The sequence below is a fragment of the Emys orbicularis genome, chromosome 14 (genome assembly GCF_028017835.1).
Source record: "Emys orbicularis isolate rEmyOrb1 chromosome 14, rEmyOrb1.hap1, whole genome shotgun sequence".
NCBI lineage: Eukaryota > Metazoa > Chordata > Testudines > Emydidae > Emys > Emys orbicularis.
Genome location: NC_088696.1, coordinates 25,551,765 through 25,570,595, shown reverse-complemented (window position 1 = coordinate 25,570,595; position 18,831 = coordinate 25,551,765). Strand labels below are relative to the sequence as shown.

The following is an 18,831-nucleotide window of genomic DNA, read 5'->3' as shown; positions in this document are numbered from 1 at the left end:
ACTATAAAGAAACATTAGATTCAGTAGTAATATTATATAAAAGCACACAATTCTGCAATCACATTTAAGAGAACTGTTGGTTTTTTTTTACCTGAAGATGGCCATATTCCACATGGGAGAAGACTTCATCTCCACTATGTGCACTGAAAACAGAATGAAGGCATTTGGATGGTCTGGGGTCTTGCTTAAACTGCTGAACCTAGAGGCAAATTTTCAAAAAATGAAATAAACGGATTATAAATACACCCCTCCCCAAACAAGTTCACCATCTATGATAGGTATTTTAAGGTGTCATGCAAGTGTCAATCTATTACTGAATTAACACTGAATAAAGTTTTATGTGAATTAGCACTAAATAAAGTAGTGTTTGACTCCAGTTTATATTAATTTTTTTTCTTCAAATGATAGAATTGTTCAGTTTAATAATGGCTTCTTTATACATGTAATTTCATTCCATACTCTGGTTTCATAATCAAGGAGTTTCTCTACTGTGAACACAAGTAGATTGCTACATAGAGATTCAGTAATTTCCATCTCCTTTCTAGTGCTACTTGCTAAGCATTCACACGATATCGACTATGAGGACAACACTTCAGACAATGGTTTCTGCTACATTCCATTTGTTCGGTTATTCCGCAGACTGAAAAAGGTTTTCTTTATGCACATTTTCCCCTCTGGGTAAAAGATCTTATTACATGCTTTCACTGTATGGTTTTATTGCATCCATATTAACTTTCATTTTGGGGGGCTTCACACTTTTTTTTTTTTTTTTTAAACACAACTTTAACACAAGCTTGCCCTTCCTTGCAATATGCCTAGGATTTTCTTAATTTCTTTCTTTAAAAAGGTACATAAAGATTTAATTGCTGATGTGTTTGTTTGTTTTTTGCCTGGGAGCATTACCTCCTGCATTTTTAACATAAGGGATGAAAAAGAGCAATTATGTCACCTGAAAGAATCAATCTTTACTAGCCAAGATACACCAGTGCATTACCACCAGAAGAGGCTTAAAATAGATTATTAAAAAAAAAAATTCTTGCAAAAAGCAAGTCAGTGAAAAACACACAAGCACACACAAATTCTTACAGAGTTCTTTACTTGCACAGCAGCATGAAACTTACTGCTTTTTTTACACCTAAGGTCTTATACATACTTTTTTGGTTGCTTCAGACTAAGGTGCCTGGATTATATCAAAATGTATCTTTTTCATTCAACACTGATCAAAAGTGTGCAGATCTCACCTAGTTAACTAAGTAACAGCTTCAACTGATATTTTGGTGCTTTGATATTTGCATTTTTCTTCAGTACATACAGGAACACAACATGAGAATTTAAATATAATCACTATGCAAAGGGAATAGCAAGTACTAAATGATTAAAGATAGTCAAAGGAAATTGCATAACTGTGTTTTGAGGTCTGAAGCTGTTAAAAAGACTAACTTAAAATTTAAGCAAAAAACAAGCTCTATAAACTTTAGAGATTAGTGGGGCATGGTGTCTGGGAACAAAATGCAACACCCTAGAAATAGTATAGAACGAGAGAAAACATCCAGCATTTCTTATCCTGATTGGGATCGACAAAAACAAAGATCTGTGTAATCACTTCTCTAGTCTAAATTACATACAGAATACTAAGCATCTGGTTTATCCTTACTTAGATTCTACTTGGCATTTTTTAAAAAGTACATCATAGCAGCTATTGGCTAAACAAACTGAAGGGCTAAAGCGCTCATTTTATTGCAATCAAAATTGTAGCGAGCTATGGGAAAATATACCGGAGCATATCACACATTCTGAATTCATGGGTCTGAAATGTACTCACAGAATCAAATTTTATTTCATGGCTCCTTTTTCTGCAACAGCACTGTGATAATCAGGGCTCAGACACCCAAAGAGGAGAACAGTGGGTCTGAATCCCAAAGAATAAGCAAATGAATCAACTGATGTTATACAATGCTATTGTGTATAAAAATATGTCAAATAAGTTCTTTTATGGAAGCTTTTAATGTGCTGAACTTGACAGTCATTATTATATATATATATATATATATATATATATATATATATATACACACACACACACACACACACACACACACACACACACACATATACATATACACACAGAGACTGATGAGCTGCCAAAATCTTAACAACCGGTTCCCTACCGGGTCTTTGGTGGCACTTCGGTGGCGGGTCCTTCACTCGCTCCGGGTCTTCGGCAGCACGTTCTTCATTGCTGCCGAAGATCCAGAGCAAGTGAAGGACCCGCCGCCGAAGTGCCGCCGAAGACTCAGAGCGCCGCCTGGTGAGTACAAGCCCCACGTGTTTTATTACGTGGGTTGTTTTAGTAATCCCTGCCGGGATCCGTCTAAACTGTTCCAATCCAGCCCCGCACTCCCTAAAGCCGGCCCTGCACATCGGGGTTGTAAAATTGTATCGGGGCCCGGGTAGGGAAGGCTGTGCCTCCCAAAACAGCCCGTCTCCCGCCCCCATCCGACCCCCACCCACATCCTGCCCCTGACTGTCCCCCTCAGAACCTGCAACCCATCAAACCCCCCCCGCTCCTTGTCCCCTGACCACTGCCTCCCTACACCCCCCACCCTAACTGCCCCCCAGGACTCCACCCCCTACCCAACTCTCCCCGCTCCCTGTCCCCTGACTGCCCTGACTCTATCCACCATCACCCCGACAGACCCCCGGAACTCCCACGCCTACCCAACCCCTCCCGTTCCCCGTCCCCTGGCCGCCCCCCCAGAACCTCCGCCCCCTCCAACCGCTGCCTGCCCCTTATCCAACCCCTCCTCCCAGCCCCGGCCCAGCCCCCTTACCATGCTGCTCAGGGCAGCATGTATGGATGCCGCGTGGCCCACTGGAGATCGCAGCCCCACACCCTTACCATGCCGCTCAAAGCAGCAGGAGCTGCCGAGCTGCCCAGGAGCGGTCCAGAGCGCTGGCGCCGGCGGCGCCACACGCTGAGGCTCTGCGAGAGGGGGGAAGGAGTGGGAGGGGCTGGGGGAACCTCCCCAGCCGCGAGCACAGGTGGGCCGGATGTGGCCCGCAGGCCAGTGTGACGACAGAAAAACCTCCCTCTCCCAATTGCCCACACCTTTAACAACCGGTTCTAAACCGGCTTCTAAATTTAACAACCGGTTCGCATGAACCGGCTCCAGCTCACCACTGCACACAGATTATGATTACCAATCTATATATGTAGAAAACTGTAAATGTAGCTATGCAATTACAGCATCACCTCACAACAGGGTAAGGAAGCAATCACACAGGGAGGGCACCTCCCAAGGCAGTTGTTTAGCTTCAAGTACCCATCCAATGTCCAAACCAGGAAAAGACAATGATGAACCATTAGAGTTAATGGAAAGACACTGAGGCAACAGAGAATTCCCCCCACTCTGTAAAAGCATGAGTCACCATGCCAGGAAAGAAAAAAGCCTTTCAAAAGCAGACTTGTGTCTGAGGCTTTTTATCCAGAAACTGAGGGGCAGCCTCCAAATGGGAAGCTGCCCGTTAAACACTGGATCCCTCTGTATGACACAGGGTGCACTGGGAAACTGTTCAGAGGCAATAGGTAACTCATATTTAGAAAAGGGAATTAATCTAATATAGAAATGTGAAGCCTGAGGTTGCATCTTTATGTTTATTTTCTGTGTAGCCTGTATATGTTTGTTTCTCCTTACTATTTCATCTTTGAATCTGTGATTTTTATATCAAATACATTTTTTGTATATTTAAATCCCAACTAGGGCTCTGGTGTGCAAACAGTGTGGAGTATGTCCCCCAAAGTGAACTGATAACTGGGGGCTGTTTTCACACCTTCGGGGTGATGAACTGGAGGGGAAAAATTTGAGTATCTGGCAATTTAAAACTCAATGTAGATGGATTTGCAGGGACTCAGGACTAGAAGAACTGTTGGGATCACCCTGCAAGGAGTAACTAGGATGGTGGAAGGCAGGATGAGACTTTTAAGCTTATGGACTGGCTCTCAGTGTCGGGATTCTGAGCCATTGAGCATAACATTAAGGCACCCAAAGTTTACAAGAGAGGCGGTGACAGAACCCTTTACTGGTTTGGGTGATCCCCAAAACATAGAATCATAGGAAGGGACCTCAAGAGGTCATCTAGTCTAGTCCCCAGCACTCATGGCAGAACTAAGTATTATCTAGACCAGTGGTCTCCAAACTTTTTGATCACGCACTCCTATCAGTAAAAAATTTTTGAGCATGCACTCCCTGCCACGCCGAAGCAAAAAAAACCAAACAAACAACCCGGACTCTTACCCGAACTGCCGAAGCAAAAAAAAAAAATCTAGACCAATGGTCACCAACCTGTCGATCACAATCAACTGGTCGATCCTGGGGACTCTCCTAGTCGATCGCGATCTCCAGCCATGGCAGAGCCCGGAAGTGGCCAGCACGCCCCAATGGCCCCAGGGGTGTATGTGTGTTTCTCCTTGCACTGCTCCTGCCTGCAAGCACCGCCCCCACAGCTCCCATTGTCCAGGAATGGGGAACTGTGGCCAACGGGATTTTAGGGGCGATGCTTGCAGAGAGGGGCAGCACGCAGAGCCACGTGCCCCCCGCTTCTCCCCAGGGGCCGCAGGGGAGCATTGGCCCCTTCCGGGAGCATCATGGGGCCAGGGCAGGCAGGGAGCCTGCCTTAGCCTCACTGCGCTGCCGACTGGGAGATTCCTGAGGTAAGTGCCGCCTGGCGGGAGGCCTCACCCCAACCCCCAGCCCTGAGCACCCTCCCGGAGCCAGCACCACATACCCGCTCCTGCACCCCAAGCCCCTGCCTTGAGCCCCCTCCCAGAGCCAGCACCCCAGATCCCCTCCTGCACCCCAACCCCTGCCCCAGCCCTGACCCCATACACCCTCCTGCACCCCAACCCCCTGCCCAAACCCTACCCCCCTCCCAGAGCCAGTACCCCACACCCTCTCCTGCACCCCAACACTGTGCCCTAGCCCGGAGCCCCCTCCTGCACCGCAACCCCCTGCCCCAGGCTCAGCCCAGAGCCCCCTCCCAAACTCCAAACCCCTCGGCCCCAGCCCAGAGCCCGCACCCCCTCCCAAAACCCTGCCCCAGCCTGGTGAAAGTGAGTGAGGGTGGGGGAGAGTGAGCGACGGGGGGGGGGGGGGGAGGGGAAGGGGCAGGGCCTCAGGGAAGGGGCGGGGTAGATCCTGGGTTGCCCTTAAATTCAAAAAGTGATCTTGGGAGTAAAAAAGTTGGAGACTACTGATCTAGACCATTCCTGACAGGTGTTTGTCTAACCTTCTCTTAAAAATCTCCAATGATGGAGCATCACAAGCATCAATGCTTCTTATATACATCTTTGGAAACAAATCAGAAAGTGCCTTATCTTTCACTCCCAATACCACTTACCTAGTTTATTTTCTGAAGGTAAAGAAGAAAAATATTTTCAAGTAGTTATGATGTGGTTAAAATGCCATGGAGTTTGTAAAAAGCTATAAGACTGGAGAAGAAAGAAAGGAACCAAAAGATAGAATGGAAAGTGAAAGAAAGAAGGGACTAAAGAGATGGCAAACTAACATAGAAAAGATTTTTAAAAACATTACATGAGTGCATGGGTATAAACTATGGGCCAGAAGCTTGGCTAGTGTCATTTGGCTTCAGTGGAGCTATGTGTATCTTTATTAGAACATGGGTACAGCTCCTGATCTTATCTACATTAAGAATCAAGAGAAGAAACAGAACGAAAACCAGAAGGAAGTAAAGAGAAGAGCAGACAAAAGGGCTTGAAAAGAAAAATCTAGATTGAAGCTGTGAAGGGAAAATGAGAATGACAGAAGGAGGAGAAAGAAATTTACATGACAGCTTTGAAAATCTCAGTTTAAGGGATTCAGGCACCCACCTCCCATTAAAATTCAATGAGAGTTGGGCACCTAAGCTGCTCAGGCTCTTTGGAAAAATCCCAGCCAGAGAGAAAGATTTGTTAAGTGCAACAGGAGGACAGCAGACGAGTAAGAAAGAACTATGGTGGTGCCACATAACTTCCTTTTGCTTCCCTTTTCATTGTGACATACACACACTATTATTTCACAAAACTACTAACCTAATTTGGACTGTCAGATAACTGTGAGGAAGACAGAGCATCCTGGGAAAATAAAAATAAAAAACAAACTCTCAGGGAAGGACAAGTGAGGAGCCTTCCCATGTCCAAAGCAGAATGTCCGATAGACGATCCCATTCCATAATTCTTCAAGCAGTACAGCAATACAGTACAATAAATAGTTGGTGCCATAAACACAATTATTGACTCTACAAGGTCTACCTTCTACAGCATCACAACACCATTCTTACACTTCTTGTTCTATCAACAAGCCATATTTATCACAGTACATATTCCAGATGCAACATAGCCTATGAAATGGAATTCATATGCTGGATGACAGCATAATACAATTTACTTAATATGTATTTGTATATGTGTAGACAGCAGTGAGTATATCAGTATATTACAGAGATATTTCAGGTTATAGTTTGCCTTTCCAATCGCAGTAGAAGACAATCAGTGTAATTAGTGAGCCACAAGCAATATTATATACTGATTTCAAGTGTAGTCATTTTTGGCATACATACTCATGCTTTTCCTAGTATAAATCTCTCAACTGTAAAAGTACAGTATATATTTTGTAGATAATTCCAATTGGAATTATGTGTCTAATGGCATCTCACACTGCTTCTGCTACTCCATTGCTTGAATAGAGCCCCACACATAGTAACCAAGGTAACAAATGACAGCCAGTATGTACGTAACATTAAATCAATGCTTATTTACTGTTTATTATTCACGTCCCCCTCCGATTCTTTCTCCACAACAAACTCCTGTATGTTAAGGAGAGAAATATGCAGCATTTAAAAACAAAATCTGCTGCTTTAAGTTTTTTATAACTTTAAAAGCAGTTACAGAAAAATCCATCTCTCTTCCATCTTTATCCCCACACCTTCTCATATATGGCCAAACATAGCTCTTTAGAAATTAACACAAAATAGAAGTTACATGAAATAAAAGGGATACACAAATTCCTGTTTTTTTAAAAAAGACTCTATTCATAAAGTTCAAATCTCAATCTCTTGGGGATACCTGCTCATAAGTAATCCTATATGAAGTCTCTCTCTCTTACAACAGTTTCACATCACCTTGTCAAATCAACCTACACAGAAAGGATGGGTACTTTATTTTAACCTGACAATGTTAATAAGAATTTGACATTGAACAATTTAAAAATAAAGTCAAATTTCAGACAGAACATCTTTTAAATAGCATGCCTTACATTTATTTCTCAAAGTTACTTACATTTTAAAAAATGCTTTATAAGGGTCTGTTCAAGTAAGGGACAGTGGACAGGCCCAAGCGGATCCTGATCAAACATGTTCATGATTACCACTGTCCCAATTCCCCCTTGCTCACACTCCTGTTTATTACTTCATCTTCAAAGAAAGCAACAACAGCATGGAAGCCTCCCAACTGCTTCACTCTTTTCTGGGACTTGTAGAGAAGTATGTTGTGCCTTTCATTGCTCAAAGGCCCCATATTGGGAAATGAAGGGCTCCCATCCCCCAGCCCTATATAGAGAACTGAAAAGAGAAAAAAAAGGTCTCCCTGTCCCCAGGTTTCAGTTGCTACCTGGGGTCTCGGTAGAGGTCCAGGGAGTGAAAGTGTCTCATCACTGTCAGGCTCCTATTGCTCCCTCAGCATTGTAGAGAGTCTAGAGATTGAAAAAAAAAAAAAAAGGGCTCACTAAACTGCATCTCAGTTCCTGCTGCTTCCCACTCCATGCAGGGGCTAGGAAAAGAGGTCATCCCTTTGACCCAGGACACAGAAAAAGCAACAACCCTGCTGTTGTATTACTGATAAATACCTTCCCGCAGATCTCAGAGAACAGAGTGTATGTAAGGTCCCACAAAGCAGTACATGAGAGTAATGTCATTATATGCTAGAGTACAAGACACTAAGAACAACAGGCCATCAAACAAAACAGTGAAATTGACTAATGTCAAATGCCCAAAGTAAACAAAATGGAAAAGAAAGGATTTTTTTCTCTATTCTTTTTCAGTTATACTCATTTTCCAGGTTACTTGGAATAACAGTATATACAAGTTTTCAGACAAATGTTATTTTAAAGTTGACAGAGTCCCTTTAACTCATCCACTCTCTTTGGCTACCTTACCCCCTACATCATACACATGCACACAGACACACACAGAGACAAAACCCCACCACCAACAGTGTATTATGTGAGAGAACGTAATTACACAAAATTCTGAAATTTCAAGATATTCCCTAGGAACCTTAACTATGGATGGGGGAAAAAACCCAGTTATAATCCCAGAATATTCAGGGTCTGCTAACAGGGAGATCATGGGATGAGTATGTTGATGGTGCTCCGCTAGTACCTACTTATTACAATGTAAAACTAAGCCACAAAGAGATAGAGAAGTGATGACCAGTATACTCAATGATCTACCTGGTCAATTGACCAAGAAAGTTCCAGCATCACTTCAACAGCAGGGTACCTTGCTCTTAACATCTGAAATTCAGTGGCAAGGAAGTACCATCTAGTGTTGAAAGCTCCTTTTCTCCAGGTTTCTGAGGTCAGGAAAGGAAGGAGCTCCCGATAATCCCACATCCTTCCACAGAAAACCACTAAGTCAATGGCCTGATTTTGAAACGTTCTGAGCACTCTCATTTCCCACTGATTTCTATGGGAGTTGCTGGTATTCAGCCGTTCTGAATATCAGGTCATAAATGCTGAAAACATTACTCATTGTTATGATTGATAAATTAGTAATGAAGCATGCCAGAAGCTTGCTTAGAGTGTTTTTCATAGGACCACTATACTGACTATATCACAAACTATTAACATTTTAGTTAGATGGCTGCCAGTCATAGGCTCAAATTTGAATAGTAATTTTAAAAAGGTAATTTTGAAATATATTCCATCATTTATACACAGGGTGGTTTTTCTTACCTTTCACATTTTCACATGGCTAGGCCCAGAAAATCAGAGCAGTCCTTTCTTAGCTGGACTGCACTGTAGTATTATGTTGCCTTTTTAATTTTATCTGTATTTGGAAGATGTTACTGCTTATAGTTAAATTAATCCTTTAGAATTAAGTGAGCGCTTGTGTCTACACTGCAGTGTTTTTACCTTATCAGCCTGGCGCATACAGCAGTAGAGAATTCCTCGCATACATTTTATGGCAGAATGTTCCAACTCATGTGTCCTTCCCTTGTCATCATCAATGCGCCTGAGTGAGAGAGATAACCCATGAAACAAACTGCAAATGCATTAGGAAAAAAGTTAAAGGTAGTAGTGCTTTTGATAATTAAGTATTTAACTACATAAACACTATATTATAGTGACACCCCTTAATGTTAATACATTTAGAGTCCTGTCAGTTTTTCCATGATACAATCCACATTTTTCAGTTTATGGTATGCCTTAGCAACAAGAATTGTGGGCTACAAATTTGCCTGCAAATTTTTCAGTGTAGGATTTATTTTCCTCTTTCAAAACAAAATAAAATGAAAAGGAAAAATTTTCCAGCTGTTTTACAAGAGCAAAATATATTCTTTTTTGAACTCTTTGGGACACTTAAGTTCTGCAACTTTTCTTTTTAATTTTGCAAAAATGCTTATCATTGATATAATCAAAGTTACATTTTTTGAAGAGTTATAATAGTGCATTTTAATGGTTTGCCAACCAGTTGCTACTTTTGTCAAGAAACCTCTCTCTTAACATGGCTATGCTATGAATTCAAATGGTTTAAACAATTAAATTCAATATATTACAAAAAATTATACAAATAAATTCTTTTTTTTTAATGAAAATTGATTTAATATTTGTCTGCATTACCTTAACCACTTTGCTCCTGTATTGCATCTTTTCCCCTGCTCTCTGTCTAACATTTTAGCTTCTTTGGTCAAGGATAGTATTTTCCTATATTTTATAGAGCACCAAGTACAATGGGGCTCTGATACAAATATGGAAAGCAGTGCAATCTGTAAGTATTTACATATTTGATGATTAATTACTAAACTTAGTTATCACCATCACTAATTTAACTGTGGCTAGTTTAAAGATTATTGCACTGTATGCAAGTATGAGAGTACCGCCATGGGGAATGAGTCACATTAGCAGCAGTGTATTGTTAGAGAAGTGAGTACTAGGCAGGTGTGCTGTAATTCCGCTTGCCATAGTGACAATCAATAAACACAGTGGTGTCTTTAAGACTCATGTCATGGACTGAAAACATATCATTTGGAGGTTTTTTAAATAGTACCATTACATACCAACAGACAGATACATATACCAAAAGTGAAATACACATCTTCATTTACAAAACTCAAGTGAGGAAAAGGCAAGCAAGCCCCCTCACAAATAAGACCACAGAAATACGCATTGAGTAAATTTCAACTGTTTTAACTTTATAGTTTGCAACGGCCGTTTATTTAAAAACTAAGTATAAGACAGAAGTGGGTGAGTGAAGAGTGCTATTAAAGCTCTTAACTCAAGTGCCTTGATTTTTTTTTTTTTTTTACTCCAAATTTTATTGTTTCTTATTTTTCCCAAAATGTTCTAAAGAAATGTAAGTAAACAACATTGTGGAGAACCAAGGACAGTAACATCAATGCAAGAACTGTGCCATCTTCCCCACACTGCAACTGAGTTCTGGCTTATAGCACCTATTTTGACTTAGCCCTGGGCCTCTTGAGAGCAAAGAATGTCCAATCACACTAAACTGGTTGTGCAATTAAAGGACTGGAAGGAACTCTGTTCTCACAGAAGAAATGTAATTGCACTAAGGGAACACAATTTACCACTAGTATTTTTGCCACCTCGCCTTCCTCCAGCTTCCTGAGGAAACTACAATGCATTGGTAATCTTCCTGAAAACACCATCCTAGCCACCATGTATGTATAAGCTCTTTACACCAATATTCCACACGAATGACTACAAGCTGTCAGGAACAGGATCCCTGATGTAGCCACGGCACACCTGATGGCTGAGTTTTGTGACTTTGTCCTCACCCACAACCATTTCAGATTTGGGGACAACCTATACCTTCAAGTCAGCGGCACTGCTATGGGTACACGCATGGCCCCACAGTATGCCAACATTTTTATGGCTGACTTAGAATGCTTCCTCAGCTCTCGTCCCCTAGCGCCCCTCCTCTACTTGCGCTACATTGATGACATCTTCATCATATGGACCCACAGGAAGGAGGCCCTTGAAGAATTCCACCTGGATTTCAACAATTTCCACCCCACCATCAACCTCAGTCCACACAAGAGATCCACTTCCTGGACACTACAGTGCAAATAAGTGATGGTCACCTAAACACCACCCTATATCGGAAACCTACTGACCGCTATACTTACCTACATGCCTCCAGCTTCTATCCAGGATACATCACACGATCCATTGTCTACAGCCGAGCCTTAAGATACAATCGTCTTTGCTCCAATCCCTCAGTCAGAGACAAACACCTACAAGATCTCTATCAAGCATTCTTAAAACTACAATACCCACCTGGGGAAGTGAGGAAACAGATTGACAGAGCGAGACGAGTATCCAGAAATCACCTACTACAGGACAGGCCCAACAAGGAAAATAACAGAACACCACTGGCCGTCACATACAGCCCCCAGCTAAAACCTCTCCAACCCCCCACTCTCACAAGCCTTGGGAGGCAGGCCAATCCTCGCATACAGACAGCCCCCCAACCTGAAGCAAATACTCACCAGCAACTACACACCACACCACAGAAACACTAACCCAGGAACTAATCCCTATAACAAACCCTGTTGCCATCTCTGTCCCCATATCTACTCTAGTGACACCATCATAGGACCCAACCACACCAGCAGAGGCTCATTTACTTTCACATCTACTAATGTGATATATGCCATCAGGTGCCAGCAATGCTCCTCTGCCATGTACATTGGCCAAACCAAACAGTCTCTACATAAAAGGATAAAGGGACACAAATCCGACATCAGGAATGGTAACATACAAAAGCCAGTAGGAGAACACTTCAGTCTCCCTGGACACTCAATAACAGATTTAAAAGTAGCCATCCTTCAACAAAAAAACTTCAGAAACAGAATTCAAAGAGAAACTGCTGAGCTAAAATTCATTTGCAAATTTACCACCATCAATTTGGGCTTGAATAGGGACTGGGAGTGGCTGGCTCACTACAAAAGCAATTTTCCTTCTCTCGGTATTGACACCTCCTCATCAATTATTGGGAGTGGACTACATCCACCCTGACTAAATTGGCCTTCAACATTGGTTCTCCACTTGTAAGGTAACTCCCTTCTCTTCATATGCCAATATATATTTATGCCTGTACCTGTAATTTTCACCCCATGCATCTGAAGAAGTGTTTTTTTACCCACGAAAGCTTATGCCCAAATTAATCTGTTAGTCTTTAAGGTGCCACCGGACTCCTCATTGTTTTTGTGGATACAGACTAACACGGCTACCCCTCTGATACAAATCTTGCTGGAGTGATGTAAAGTCTTTGCTTCCTGAGATCTGGAGACATACAGCATGATATATGGGATTTATTTTGTATTTTGTATCACCCCTTTTCTCACCAGCCTTTGTTTATCTGTCAGCTACTGTAAACATTAGGTATTCAGCACTCCCCTCTCAATCCTTCCTTTCCAATATCTCTGTTTCTTCCATCCTTCCAAACATTTCTGCTTCATCCACAAAGGGGAGGAATTAAAAGATTAAATGAAAAGGAAGATGTAAGGAATTCCTTCAATACAAATGGATAATAGGGGCAACAACCACGCTTTTCAAATCCTGGCTCCCTTTTAATATTTTAATGCTCTCAATTACTACATTTATTGCTAGCCTTTCATAATATGTTTCAAGCATAAGAGTGAAATTAAACATAAAACATTTTAAGGGCAACCATTTCAGCTGCTAATTAAAATAAAATCCTAAGGTAATGCTACGCTGGTCAAGAATATTTTATTTTCATTTGCAGCCACCATGAATAATTAGGGAGTAGTCATAAAAATAGGGATATGCAAAGGTATGTCTGTAACATGAACTGTTATGAAAGGCAAAAAAGTAGTTTTGATGAGTCAAACAATTTTAAATCAATCTTTCAAGTAAAGCCAAAGAGATAGAGATATACAATTTTGACCAATAAATAATAGATTAAGAAAGGGTAAAATCTAACCCACATTTTTTATCTATACAATAGATCATCTGCACTTGAACAAAAATTCTCTATATTATAATGAATTATAATTAGCTCTTCAACTAAAAATATAATTGAATCGTGCTGGCGAAAATGATTATCTCCTTACTGTTTGATGCTGACTGTTAATAGGGACTAGATTTTTAATTATTCTCATGTCATTCTTCCCTTCTCATAAATACATTACAGTTGAACTAACACCATCTTGCCCAGCACTATCTGTTCGAAAAAGAATGTGGAATACTAAACATGGAGAAGTACGGTTTTAAAAGAGTACCATATTAGCATGAATTGCAGGGAATTTACCCATAAATAATGATGGGAGCAACATGGCTCCCATTATTCTTCAAATCATACTATAAATTAACTCCAGTTAAAAGTGTTGCTCACTTTCTAGGCTACTCTTCAAACAAGTTGGGGCTGGGAAGGAAGGGGATAAGGAACAGAAGACCTAAGATTTGGGTAAAATTTGGAAAGGAGTTCATTCAGGCATTGATTATAGCTAGGGCCCTACCAATTTAACGGCTATGAAAAATGCAAGGTGGACTGTGAAATAAGCCCTTCCCTGTGAAATCCGATGTCCCCTTGTTCGTAGGAGTGCCCCAGCAAAGGGTTACATAGCAAAAAATTTAGGGGAAAAAAGTTACTGCAATCAATGTGTTGTGAAGACCATTTATATAGGTTAGTGAAACAGGGAGCTCACAAGATACTCTTGATGTTGCTGGTAAGTGAAATTTAAAAAGCTGTTTACATAATGTTATGGGAGTGAAAAAAAGGGTTACAATTTTTTATTATTATGATTGTCACAGGTTTTTGGGCTATACTCCAAACAGAAATTTAGAAATAAAGCTATACTTATAAAAGTTAAGGAACCGGAATTTTACAAAGTTATTCAGCCCGAAACCTCATTTCAAAAAGTCAGGTAAAAGGAGTGACAATAAAAAGATACATCAAAAGTAGACATTTCTGTATAGCTTATTTATTTATTTTATTTTTGACTGAGTCTGCATGAACTGATAGTTTGAAACAGATAACAATCCATCCACCAGGAGACTTGTTGAGGCCTCCAGAACTCTCATAATTTAGGTTTAATCAGCTACATCCAGTGCTGTCTTTAGCACCAGTCTGGCTACTATTAACTGACCCTCTTGAAGAATGGTCTGAAACTGTTCTTTTTGTGTCTCCAGTAAATGTTCTAGAAATGCACTGAGTTTCCATAATTAATAAAATTGTATTTGGCCATGACAGTTTGGTAATTCATGACTCTAAACGGTAATGTCGACGACAAATATGCCATCTTGTCAAGCCCGACCATATGGGTTGACTTGGCATTATATTGCTTGCTTTGTGCATTAACCACATTCACTATGATGGAGTTGGGTTGCGGATGTTGAAACAAAGTCTGCCTCTTTGGGAGGGATGTAGTATTTTTTTTTAATTTTTATTATTTTTAGCTCTGCTGCTGGTGGTGGGATGGAGGTCGGTGTCTGCCAGATGACTTTGGTAGGATCTAGAATCGCCTCATTAATTGGGAGGGCAATTCTGGATGAGGTGTGCAGAATATACACCAACTTGTGATGTGTATCTGCCACCTCCTGTAGGGGAATCTGCAGCCATCCTCTTGGTACAATCCAGAAAAAAATTAAAGTCTACTAAATGCCTTGGGGGGTGGGGATGCCCCCAGATAGGGCAGGAAACTAACGTTTTTACTTCTTTTTTTTTTTTTTTTTTTTTTTTTGACTCCTTTGGGATTAAGAAAGAAAATAAGGAAACACTAATTATTAAGGAGAACAAATAAACAAAAACTACTACTACTTATGCTAATGACACAGATAAAGAAGGGACGACTGTTCACTGTTCCAGGCCAAAGGCGGTTGAGAAGGAAGTGAGCAGGGTTTGCCCGCCCAGTGCTAAATAGCCTCGAGGCAGACCATGGGGGAAGAGAGAGCACATGCACAGGCTCAACGGACACTGCTACCAAAGATCTCCGATTAGAGGCGCAGGGACGCACATACACCTACAGTGGAGCACCCATAGGGACACTACTCGAAGAACGAGGTTTTTATTCTCTCATCCATAATCAAAACTAAGTTTCAATTATTGGGTCACATTCTGCCTCTAGTTACAAATATACAACAACAGGCACACAGCGGAAGTGCACAGGTATAACTGAAGGCAAAAATTTGGCCTGCAAAATGTATCAGTGTTGATGTCTGAGAATGAAAGAACCCAGTTTATCTTCCAGATACCAGGCTGAATTAATAAGACTGATAGAAAAAAAAATCAAGTTAAATTGATAAAATCTAATCTGGAGTCAACAAGACAAACGTGGAGCCCTACTACCTAATTTCCTAAACTCACTTTTCAGATTAGAACTGCATTTTAATTTTATCTTCAAAAATGGTAGGGGAAAAGATTCATACTGCAAAAAAATCATGTTTCACTTCAATGCCGTATCACTTTCAATATATCAACGTTTTCTCTTAAAGGTTCTCTCTGCCCTTTAACCTAATGGCCTGTCTACATTTTAAAAAGTTTTGCCGTTTTAGCAGTGCTGTTATAGTTCAGGTGGCAAAAACTCATTAATGTGACACATTTATACAGGTATATAAAAAGTACTTCTACTAGTAGAGCTCCTTCTGTTTTATGAACCAAAATAAGCTATACTAGTAAAAGGCAAATTTATATTGATATTACTGTGCCTATACTAGAGTTTCAGCAAAACTATGATGGCAAAAATCACACTACTTACTGACATAGTTATGCTAGTAAAAACTGTAGACTAGTCCTAAAAAATAATTTCTTAAACTATGAAAACAGGGCTGCAATAAAAGACATCCTTTTTCATCTAAGCAGATTTACCCTTCACGTATGTCTACACTAGAGTTTCGTATCTCAGGTTAATAGACTGCCAATTACACTAAACCTATAACCACTAACATCTGTAACCCAAAACATATATTTGGGGCGTGTCTAGTTTAGCCCCTATAATGTTGCTGGCAATTACCTGAGTTAAGAAACTAATATAAACAAGCCCTAATTTGAGAGGAGGAAAACCAATTCACACTCCACCATTTAACAAAATCGGTGCTTTATGGTTGGATTACTAAAATACTCTTTGGCCTCTTTCCTATCAAGAATCATTCTGGTTACTTCTCAAATCTCAGTTTGTCTTCTAGACTCAATCTAATTGCTTCCAGCTGCCACCACTCTCAAGCCTCTTGCCATCTTTATTTATCATCACATGCTCCACTCACTCAGGAAGTAGTACTACTTTGAATATTGTTCACTACCATAAGAATTTTTGACAACATGCCTTAATCATACTGCCTTAGAACACTGGTGACAGTGAAAATTTAGAAGAGGTGCTTACGTGAAGACAAAACATCTCAAAAGGTTATGCTAAAAATAATAATAATAATTAAAAAAAAAAATCAGTTTTCTAACTTATGAAAGTCAAGTGACACTGTTTTTAAACTGGCAATATGCACATTTATACCATGCTTCTTATACCTTTTTCATTTCCATAGGTTTACAAAACTATTTTTGATAAAGGATGTCTCTCAGTTAGATGCTTCTATGGTATTCAACACCATAAAATCAAAACATGGGATAATTATTAACAGTCTTTACAATCAGAAGAATAACAATTTACCTGTATGCAACTGCTAATGCCCAAGCACATGCAGCACAGTAAAGACTGTCTTGCACCTTTGCCTTCTGGTTGTCACCAAACGTTTTTGTGGGAAAGAGACCAGTTGTTGGACTTTGATAAAGCAACACCGTTGACTTGACTGCAAAGAAAAACAAATCTTTAAGATTTCAATTTCCTCCAAGCCTAAATTAAGATTGGGGGGGGGGGGGGAAACTTGGGAATAAAGTACAGACAACCTATAAGAGAACTACACAATGGAAATAAAAACAAGAGAAAAAACAAAAACAAACCAGAGATCCAAAAATAAGGTAATCCTCCCCTCCCCCCCCAATACATGCCATGGCTTTTACCATTCTCTCCTACACTAATATTTCTTCAAAATCAGTATTCAAAGCAAGTTCTATAATTAAAAATTAGTTTATAGCTATATCACAGCCTATTTACATTAGAAGCATCTCAATGCAAGCCACTCGAATCGTCTGAATTTGCTTGCATGGGCACTGCATTTTTTTTAAATTTAATTTAAATAAAAGTCTACAGTATTTTGATTTGTCCCCCAAAAGATTTCAAGGACAGACAGAGTTTAAAAAATCCTCTTTGCCCAATGGAAACAATTCTGGATTATAAAGGCATTTTTCTTGTATACACACTGATCACTGTGCACTAGGGCTATGTCTACACTTACCATTTAAAGCGCAAAATGTCCCTTTTTTGCACTAAAACCATGGGAGCGTCTACACTTGTTAATGACTTTTTGCGGTGAAACTCAGAAGATTCACCGCAAAAAGAAAACCACTTTCACGAGAGGCATACAGTTTTTCCGCTGTTCTTTTTGCACTGTTGTGAAAGTGAAGACGCATTCTACCTCTGTAAACACCTTTTGGCCTCCGGAGAATAACCCACAGTTCCAAAAGTGACCACTCTGGCCAGCATCTCCACTGCTCTGACACCAGGTAAACGGACATCTACCCCTCCCCCTGTAAGCCACTGGAAGTTGGACACTCCTCTTCCCTTTGCTTGTAGATGTGGCGGGGAAAGCAGCCAGACAGCAGGGGTTTTTAAAAAATGCCACGAAAGAAACAAGGAAGTAATGGGGCTGCTGGGACATGAAGCAGTGCATCAGGGGGCACTGAGCAGGGACCCAGAATGCCTTCCGCTCACCCCCCCCTTCCCACAAGACTTCTCAAGAGAGCTGCACTGTGGGATAGCTGCCCTACAGCGCTGCTCTCATCGGCAATGGAAGTGCTGCTAGTGTAAGCACTCTCTGACGCCTGAGGAATTAAGTGAGTACACAAACCAGTGCTTTTCTTTCACCGGTTCCCTATCACTGATGAAACTTACAGCGCAAAAACTCTGCAAGTACACTGGCAAGTTTCTGCGCCACAAGTTATACCACTTTTATTAAAACGCTGGAATTAAACTGCTGTTGCGTATACACACTGTTCCTTGTGACACTGGAGCGCATACACATTAGCCGCTCTTACAATGGCAAAGACAGCAGTGCATTGTGGTAGCTATCCCACTGTGCAACTGGCTGCAGGGTCCTTTGGTAAGGGTTTGCAATGCCTCATGGGGCAGGCACAGCATCACATGATGCAGGTTTTCCAATCCCATTGTTCCATGAGCATCCTACTACATTGCCAGCTGCTTTTCAACTGAAGTGGCCGGGGGGGGGGGGGGGGGGGGGGAAGAGTGTGTGTGTGCGCGTGCATGGAGGTGGGGAGATAGTGTGTTTTGGGGGACAGTGTGTCAGCATGCTGTCTTGTAAATTCAGACAGTGGTAGGGGGAGGGGAAACCCCAACATCAGCCCCCCGCTTCTCTCCCTGGGCGCTCTGAGCAGCAATCTCTCTGTCACACACACACACACCTGTCTCTGTGTTCAACAGCATAAGCATTCCACATTAATGGTTTG

At 41.1% G+C, this 18,831-nt stretch overlaps 1 protein-coding gene across 1 annotated transcript in view; it reads right to left on the bottom strand.

Annotated features, from left to right (window-relative positions):
- Positions 1–18,831, bottom strand: part of PHKB (phosphorylase kinase regulatory subunit beta) — a 210,278-nt gene that overhangs the window by 152,064 nt on the left and 39,383 nt on the right. The window contains exons 3-5 of the mRNA XM_065416341.1: positions 16,919–17,057; positions 9,189–9,288; positions 92–199 (exon numbers count right to left, since the gene is read on the bottom strand). Of these exons, the coding sequence (XP_065272413.1) occupies positions 92–199; positions 9,189–9,288; positions 16,919–17,057 (347 nt within the window). The remainder of the gene's footprint in view (positions 1–91; positions 200–9,188; positions 9,289–16,918; positions 17,058–18,831) is intronic.